Raw genomic sequence first — 9,444 nt, 5'->3', positions numbered from 1 at the left:
AGGTCCCAGCCCAGGGGCCCCTGGGCACATCCTTTGTCCCTTTTCCCTGGGAAAGAAAACTCACCAGTCCAGGTTCCTGATGTCAGTTTGTAGGGCTCCCTTGGGTCTATCTGGGCAGCACAAGTTTGAGGTGAGGACAATTTTGGTCTGGGCTCCATCCTTCAATAGAAGGATTTTTTGCAGTCAGTTCCCAGCCCAGGGCCAGGCTCCCCTGGGCACATCCTTTGTCCCTTTTCCCTGGGAAAGAAAACTCACAGGTCCAGGTTCCTGATGTCACTTTGTAGGTCTCCCTTGGGTCTACCGGAGCAACACAAGTTTGAGGTGGGGACAACTTTGGTCTGGGGTCCATCCTTCGATATAAGGATTTTTTGCAGTCAGGTCCCAGCCAAGGGGCCCCTGGGCACATCCTTTGGCCATTTTCCCTTGGAAAGAAAACTCACCAGTCCAGGTTCCTGATGTCAGTTTGTAGGGCTCCCTTGGGTCTATCAGGGCAGCACAAGTTTGAGGTGGGGACAACTTCGGTCTGGGCTCCATCCTTCGATATAAGGAGTTTTTGCAGTCAGGTCCCAGCCCAGGGGCCCCTGGGCACATCCTTTGTCCCTTTTCCCTGGGAAAAAAAACTCACAGGTCCAGGTTCCTGATGTCAGTTTGTAGGGCTCCCTTGGGTCTATCAGGGCAGCACAAGTTTGAGGTGGGGACAACTTTGGTCTGGGCTCCATCCTTCGATATCAGGATTTTATGCAGTCAGGTCCCAGCCCAGGGGCCCCTGGGCACATCCTTTGGCCATTTTCCCTGGGAAAGAAAACTCACCAGTCCAGGTTCCTGATGTCAGTTTGTAGGGCTCCCTTGGTGTTGCAGTCATGCTGGCATGGTAGCGTGGAGGAAGGTTTTAGAAAGGCCTTGGGAATGGTAAACTGAGGAAAAGGATACATTCATGTATGCCCCATTGTTTTAGAAAGGCTTTGGGAATGAGAAACTGAGGGAAAAGATACATTTATGTATGCTCCACTGTTTCGGGAAAGTCCCGCTTCAGCATTCCTCTGTAGACCCCCTTCTCCCCACCCCTGAGCAGTTCCCATTGGACCTGGCCCCTGGGGTGGTTCTGATGTGCCTTAGTTGAACACTGTCTCTATTGTTTAAGACCTTATCTCTTAATTTTGCTGTATAAAACTGTATCTGGGCAATAGCCCAGGGCCTTTGGTCACTGCAATGCTTCAGGCAATACAATCTCTCTGGACAAGCATACCATTGGTCTCTCTTGGTCTCTTTATCTCGAACCCTTGCGGCGACTGAGGCAGCGCCGCAGCTCGGACCGTGCTAACCCAGCCGCTGCCTGGTAAGCCCAGGGCAGCGGGACCGCGGAAAACCCCGGCCCCTGGAGGGGACAGCTAGCCGGAGGGTCCCGGGGGGCCGGGGAGGGACGGGGGACAGCGGCGAGTAACCCCCGAGAGCAAAGTGGCGGTCGAAAGAGAAGCAACAAGTGGCGCCCAACGTGGGGCTTTGCACTGGTCTGAGCAAGCCTGCCGCAGCCGTCGTGGACAGTGCACTGGCTAGGAGCTTTTCCAGACACTTTGCAGTGTCACCGCGAGCTGCAGAGCGGAGAGCGGTGTGAATAAATCGCTACGCAGGCTGTCGGCTCCGCGGGGAGAAGCTCTGGGATCACGCTGGTGGAGTGAGGCATTTGCCTCTCCACACAGCCCAGCGGGACTGTTGCCGTGGAGACAGACGCCGATTTCTGTCCGGCGAGGTCGTCACGGGTCGGACGGCACCTCTCCACACCCGGGAGACCGCCCGGGGTTCGGGAACCGTTGCTGCAGTGGTGTCTAAAGGACGGCGGTGGGTGAGTCTCAGTACTGGGGGGCAGGGGCCCGGCCAGGAGACATCGGCTCCTGTGTGCCCATGGGGGGACACGCCAGCGCGCAGGCGTGACGGGAGTCTCCGTCGTAGCTTTAGAACTTTGGGTTTGCTGCAGTAATTGGTTGAGATTTGCTGTGAAGCCAGCCATGGGTGTTAGGCTGACTACACAGCAGAAAGAGATTTATAAACAAGTTCAGGAGCCCCTGCTGAGTGCAGGTGTCAAATTTCCTAAGAGCCTTGTAAAAGAGTTTGTCAGATGGTTATCAGTAAGTGTTCCAGAGATAACAGAGCAAGTAGTGAGAGAAAGACGATTTTGGAAGCGTGTTGGTGCAGTGCTGAGTGAAAGGACAAAGGCAGGAGATCCCTCAGTGAAAGAAGGCTTTATGAGAATGTTTTTGGTAGTTTACGATGTTGTGAAAGAGAGTGCGGACACTCAGGGCGCCCAGGGAGCAGAAAAGCGCCCTGTCGCGTCCCCGGTGCCCCCCCGCACCCCCTGCGGTGAGAAAACTAACTGTGCAGATGTAGATTTAGTTTCTAACCCTTCTCCGCCTCCTGCTTTCGCTCCCACAGCTGAAAATCCATGCTTTGCACCCCCCATCTCTCCCGTGCAGCCCCCACAAGATGGAGGTGGCCACGCGGTTTCCCCTTCTCCATCCCCGCATTCCCTGCTCCCTGTGCCAGCCCAGAACATGCCCCCAGCCCTCGCATTCCCCCCTCCGCCTGTCCCTGACCCCAACCCCTCCTCCCTTGCGGCGGTTCAGCCCATGATCCAGCCCACATTCCAGCCCCCGGTCCAGCCCTCAGCTCCTCCTCTCGCAGTTGCATCGCCACCCCCTGTCCCTGTCCCAGCCCCGCTCCACGCAGCCCCGCCGGCTGCGGCCACTCCCTCACAAGCCGGCCCTCCTCCTCCTCCCCCTCCCTCTCCCGATCTCCCTGGCAACGGCAGCGCCCAGGCTGTCAGCCGGGAAGTGCTCAGAGAGACCGAGCCTGCGTTCTTAGCCCCTGTGATTTATAATGCCAGGGGACAGAACGCCAAATGGGAGCCCCTTTCGTATGATAGTATTAGGGAACTTTGCAAAACGAAGCGTGAGTTTGGGGAAAGAAGTGAATTTTTTAAGAGCATTTTGAAAGCTACTATATGCTCCAAGACATTTGTCCCCGCTGATTTGAAACGTCTTTTCAGTTGCTTGCTCCCTCAGTCTGAGTTTAGATTGTGGGAAAGAACGTGGAAAAGACTTGCAGCAGATCTCCTCCCAGAGATTCTGCAAAGTCCAAGCCTTTCCACAGATATAGAGGATGAGGAAATCACTTTAGAACATCTAGTGGGTGAGGGTGATTGGAGCCAAGCTGAAAAGCAAGCAGCAGGCATTCCCAAAGCAGTGTTAGACCTGTCCAGGGATGCAGCAGAACGTGCATTTTTTAATATGCCTTCTAAAGACCCTATTGTCTCATATACCACTTTAAAGCAGTCTGTTTCAGAACCATTCATGGATTTTGTGGATCGTGTGCGAGCCTCTGTGGAAAAGAGGGCGCAAAATCCAGAGCTCCAAGACCAACTTATATTAGAACTTGTCACCGCAAATGCAAATGAAGCCTGTCAGCGAATCATCCTGGCCCTTCCATCATCGCCTCCCCCCACACTCGATCAGCTCATCAAGGAGTGCACCAGGAAAGCTATGCTGATGACAGAGGACTCAGTGATAAAACCACGGGAAAGGGTGGTTGCTTCAGGAGCAGCAACCCCCAGGACTCCAGGATCTGAAGGGCCTCCTCGACAAGGGGGGAAGGCGGGAGGGGGGAGAATCATTTTCCTTTATACTGGCAGAGCAAAATGTATCTTTTTCAGAGTTAGTTCACTTTGTTGTATGATTTTATCTTTCTTTCAGACTAGCAGAATGTCAATTTCCACATTCCTGCTCATCGTTTGGTTCCAGGGAATGGTCATCTACCCTTCCACGGTGGATGCATGGATTGTTCCACAGCCCAAGAAAAATGTGTGGGTCACGCTAGCCCAAGCCTTGCAACAGGATCATATGTGTTTGTCCACTGCCTCAGCAGAAAATCCGATGTCCACATGTTTAATAGGGGTTCCAAGTAAGGGGGATGAGTTTCCAATTGGTCTGGTCCGTTTGCAAAAGCAGGTGAACGAAAATAAAATACCTAAAGGTGCAGGACAAGTTGAAGCACAAGTGCGAAATCCCCTCATTTTGTGGCAAGGGTGGGTTTCACATTTGCCCACTGCTGAGGGGGAGCCCCAGGAATTAGAACTCCTAGGCTCTGCAAAAGCTGAGTTTTGCATTCAATTTGATTTTTCCCCAACCAAAGAAGTAAAATTATATGAGCATGTCAAACAGTACAAGGTAGAATTCAGAGCAGGTCAATGGTGCACAGCTGTCTACAAGCTGAAATTTGCATCCACCACTGATTTCCGTCCACGCAAGCTGGACAAGGGAATGTTTCTTATCTGTGGGGACAGAGCGTACCCAGGAATCCCATCTCGTCTTATTGGAGGTCCATGTACTTTTGGGCATCTGACCCTTGCTTCCCCCAACATGACCCAAATTCCAATTGGGCAAGCAAAAAGTGGGAAAAAAATTACTAAGCGGAGTGCAAGCCAATTTGATGAACATTGTGATGCAGAAATTTATCATTGGGCAAAATCCAAAAGAGTTGCTGTCTCTGTGTTTTTACCATGGGTTGCAGCAGCCAAAGCATTGAGTGAATTAGGCAATCTAGAATGCTGGGTGACCAAGCAGGCAAATTTAACATCAGCAGCCCTGAGTGACCTCCTAGAAGATGAGGAAATAACCAGGAAGGCTACCCTCCAAAATAGGGCAGCTATTGATTTCCTGCTGTTGGCACATGGTCATGGATGTAAAGAATTTGATGGGTTGTGTTGTTTTGATCTGTCATCTAAAGGACAGAGTGTCCACTCGTCCATTCAGGAAATGAGAAGCCTCATTGGGAATGTGAAGCAAGAAAATGAGGATTGGTTTAAAAATCTGTTCAAAGACTGGGACCTTTCTGGGTGGGCAGTGTCTCTTTTAAAAGACATCTTTTACTTTCTAGTTGCATTGTTTTTAGTTCTGTTAGCATTTGGAATTCTGAAGCGGATCGTCTCCAAGGTCATCACCTCGAAGCCGAAGGCTTCTGCGCCGGTTTTCATCGCTGCTGCCTCCACGGAAAGCGATTGGTGGGAAGACGACAAGCAGAAAGACACTGCAGTTTAAGAGCCACAGTTTACCTTCTCCCAAGACATCGTTCATCTTAGTAATTGAAAAGCGGGGAATTGTTGCAGTCATGCTGGCATGGTAGCGTGGAGGAAGGTTTTAGAAAGGCCTTGGGAATGGTAAACTGAGGAAAAGGATACATTCATGTATGCCCCATTGTTTTAGAAAGGCTTTGGGAATGAGAAACTGAGGGAAAAGATACATTTATGTATGCTCCACTGTTTCGGGAAAGTCCCGCTTCAGCATTCCTCTGTAGACCCCCTTCTCCCCACCCCTGAGCAGTTCCCATTGGACCTGGCCCCTGGGGTGGTTCTGATGTGCCTTAGTTGAACACTGTCTCTATTGTTTAAGACCTTATCTCTTAATTTTGCTGTATAAAACTGTATCTGGGCAATAGCCCAGGGCCTTTGGTCACTGCAATGCTTCAGGCAATACAATCTCTCTGGACAAGCATACCATTGGTCTCTCTTGGTCTCTTTATCTCGAACCCTTGCGGCGACTGAGGCAGCGCCGCAGCTCGGACCGTGCTAACCCAGCCGCTGCCTGGTAAGCCCAGGGCAGCGGGACCGCGGAAAACCCCGGCCCCTGGAGGGGACAGCTAGCCGGAGGGTCCCGGGGGGCCGGGGAGGGACGGGGGACAGCGGCGAGTAACCCCCGAGAGCAAAGTGGCGGTCGAAAGAGAAGCAACACCTTGGGTCTATCAGGGCAGCACAAGTTTGTGGTGGGGACAACTTTGATCTGGAATCCATCCTTCGATATAAGGAGTTTTTGCAGTCAGGTCCCAGCCCAGGGGCCCCTGGGCACATCCTTTCTCCCTTTTCCCTGGGAAAAAAAACTCACAGGTCCAGGTTCCTGATGTCAGTTTGTAGGGCTCCCTTGGGTCTACCAGGGCAGCACAAGTTTGAGGTGGGGACAATTTTGGTCTGGGGTCCATCCTTCGATATAAGGATTTTTTGCAGTCAGGTCCCGGGCCAGGGACCCCTGGGCACATCCTTTGTCCCCTTTCCCTGGGAAAGAAAACTCACCAGTCCAGGTTCCTGATGTCACTTTGTAGGGCTCCCTTGGGTCTACCAGGGCAGCACAAGTTTGAGGTGGGGACAATTTTGGTCTGGGGTCCATCCTTCGATATAAGGATTTTTGGCAGTCAGGTCCCAGCCCAGGGGCCCCTGGGCACATCCTTTGGCCATTTTCCCTGGGAAAGAAAATTCACAGGTCCAAGTTCCTGATGTCAGTTTGTAGGGCTCCCTTGGGTCTATCTGGGCAGCACAAGTTTGAGGTGAGGACAATTTTGGTCTGGGCTCCATCCTTCAATATAAGGATTTTTTGCAGTCAGGGCCCAGCCCAGGGCCAGGGGCCCCTTGGCACATCCTTTGTCCCTTTTCCCTGGAAAGAAAACTCACCAGTCCAGGTTCCTGATGTCAGTTTGTAGGGCTCCCTTGGGTCAATCAGGGCAGCACAAGTTTGAGGTGGGGACAACTTTGGTCTGGGCTCCATCCTTCGATATAAGGATTTTTTGCAGTCAGGTCCCAGCCAAGTGGCCCCTGGGCACATCCTTTGTCCCTTTTCCCTGGGAAAAAAAACTCACAGGTCCAGGTTCCTGATGTCAGTTTGTAGGGCTCCCTTGGGTCTATCAGGGCAGCACAAGTTTGAGGTGGGGACAACTTTGGTCTGGGCTCCATCCTTCGATATAAGGATTTTATGCAGTCAGGTCCCAGCCCAGGGGTCCCTGGGCACACCCTTTGGCCATTTTCCCTTGGAAAGAAAACTCACAGGTCCAGGTTCCTGATGTCAGTTTGTAGGGCTCCCTTGGGTCTATCAGGGCAGCACAAGTTTGAGGTGGGGACAACTTCGGTCTGGGGTCCATCCTTCGATATAAGGATTTTATGCAGTCAGTGCCCAGCCCAGGGGCCCCTGGGCACATCCTTTCTCCCGTTTTCACTGGGAAAGAAATCTCACAGGTCCAGGTTCCTGATGTCAGTTTGTAGGGCTCCCTTGGGTCTATCAGGGCAGCACAAATTTGAGGTGGGGACGACTTTGGTCTGGGGTCCATCCATCGATATACGGATTTTTTGCAGTCAGGTCCCAGCCCAGGGGCCCCTGGGCACATCCTTTGTCCCTTTTCCCTGGGAAAGAAAACTCACCAGTCCAGGGTCCTGATGTCAGTTTGTAGGGCTCCCTTGGGTCGATCAGGGCAGCACAAGTTTGAGGTGAGGACAATTTTGGTCAGGGGTCCATCCTTCAATATAAGGATTTTTGCAGTCAGGTCCCAGCCCAGGGGCCCCTGGGCACATCCTTTGTCCCTTTTTCCTGGGAAAGAAAACTCACCAGTCCAGGTTCCTGATGTCAGTTTGTAGGGCTCCCTTGGGTCAATCAGGGCAGCACAAGTTTGAGGTGGGGACAACTTTGGTCTGGGCTCCATCCTTCGATATAAGGAGTTTTTGCAGTCAGGCCCCAGCCCAGGGGCCCCTGGGCACATCCTTTGTCCCTTTTCCCTGGGAAAGAAAACTCACAGGTCCAGGTTCCTGATGTCAGTTTGTAGGGCTCCCTTGGGTCTATCAGGGCAGCACAAGTTTGAGGTGGGGACAACTTCGGTCTGGGCTCCATCCTTCGATATAAGAATTTTCCTCAGTCAGGTCCCGGGCCAGGCTCCCCTGGGCACATCCTTTGTCCCTTTTCCCTGGGAAAGAAAACTCACAGGTCCAGGTTCCTGATGTGTGTTTGTAGGGCTCCCTTGTGTCTACCAGGGCAGCACAAGTTTGAGGTGAGGACAATTTTGGTCAGGGGTCCATCCTTCAATATATGGATTTTTGCAGTCAGGTCCCAGCCCAGGGGCCCCTGGGCACATCCTTTGTCCCTTTTCCCTGGGAAAGAAAACTCACAGGTCAAGGTTCCTGATGTCAGTTTGTAGGGCTCCCTTGGGTCTATCTGGGCAGCACAAGTTTGAGGTGAGGACAATTTTGGTCTGGGCTCCATCCTTCAATATAAGGATTTTTTGCAGTCAGGGCCCAGCCCAGGGCCAGGCTCCCCTGGGCACATCCTTTGTCCCTTTTCCCTGGGAAAAAAACCTCACAGGTCCAGGTTCCTGATGTCAGTTTGTAGGGCTCCCTTGGTTCTATCAGGGCAGCACAGGTTTGAGGTGGGGACAACTTCGTTCTGGGCTCCATCCTTCGATATAAGGAGTTTTTGCAGTCAGGTCCCAGCCCAGGGGCCCCTGGGCACATCCTTTGTCCCTTTTCCCTGGGAAAAAAAACTCACAGGTCCAGGTTCCTGATGTCAGTTTGTAGGGCTCCCTTGGGTCTATCAGGGCAGCACAAGTTTGAGGTGGGGACAACTTCGGTCTGGAATCTATCCTTCGATATAAGGAGTTTTTGCAGTCAGTGCCCAGCCCAGGGGTTCTTGGGCACAACGTTTGGCCATTTTCCCTGGGAAAGAAAACTCACAGGTCCAGGTTCCTGATGTCACTTTGTAGGGCTCCCTTGGGTCTATCAGGGCAGCACAAGTTTGAGGTGGGGACAACTTTGGTCTGGGGTCCATCCTTCGATATAAGGATTTTTTGCAGTCAGGGCCCAGCCCAGGGGCCCCTGGTCACATCCTTTATCATTTTCCCTTGGAAAGAAAACTCACAGGTCCAGGTTCCTGATGTCAGTTTGTAGGGCTCCCTTGGGTCTATCAGGGCAGCACAAGTTTGAGGTGGGGACAACTTTGGTCTGGGCTCCATCCTTCGATATAAGAATTTTCCTCAGTCAGGTCCCGGGCCAGGGGCCCCTGGGCACATCCTTTGTCCCTTTTCCCTGGGAAAGAAAACTCACAGGTCCAGGTTCCTGATGTCAGTTTGTAGGGCTCCCTTGGGTCGATCAGGGCAGCACAAGTTTGAGGTGAGGACAATTTTGGTCAGGGGTCCATCCTTCAATATAAGGATTTTTGCAGTCAGGTCCCAGCCCAGGGGCCCCTGGGCACATCCTTTGTCCCTTTTCCCTGGGAAAGAAAACTCACAGGTCCAGGTTCCTGATGTCCATTTGTAGGGCTCCCTTGGGTCTATCTGGGCAGCACAAGTTTGAGGTGAGGACAATTTTGGTCTGGGCTCCATCCTTCAATATAAGGATTTTTTGCAGTCAGGGCCCAGCCCAGGGCCAGGCTCCCCTGGGCACATCCTTTGTCCCTTTTCCCTGGGAAAGAAAATTCACAGGTCCAGGTTCCTGATGTCAGTTTGTAGGGCTCCCTTGGGTCTACCAGGGCAGCACAAGTTTGAGGTGGGGACAATTTTGGTCTGGGGTCCATCCTTCGATATAAGGATTTTTGGCAGTCAGGTCCCAGCCCAGGGGCCCCTGGGCACATCCTTTGGCCATTTTCCCTGGAA

The 9,444-nt window shown here is 52.5% G+C and overlaps 1 protein-coding gene across 1 annotated transcript; it reads left to right on the top strand.

The window, feature by feature from the left end:
* Positions 1-1,688: 1,688 nt before the first annotated feature.
* LOC146767250 (uncharacterized) lies at positions 1,689-5,542 on the top strand. Its single transcript, XM_085579825.1, has one exon. It carries the CDS (start codon positions 2,004-2,006, stop codon positions 5,085-5,087), a length of 3,084 nt encoding a protein of 1,027 aa, XP_085435951.1. The 5' UTR covers positions 1,689-2,003; the 3' UTR covers positions 5,088-5,542.
* The last annotated feature ends 3,902 nt before the right edge of the window (positions 5,543-9,444 follow it).

The sequence above is a fragment of the Lonchura striata genome, chromosome 5 (assembly GCF_050655825.1).
Source record: "Lonchura striata isolate lonStrDom1 chromosome 5, ASM5065582v1, whole genome shotgun sequence".
NCBI lineage: Eukaryota > Metazoa > Chordata > Aves > Passeriformes > Estrildidae > Lonchura > Lonchura striata.
This window is presented reverse-complemented; position numbering and strand designations above follow the sequence as displayed.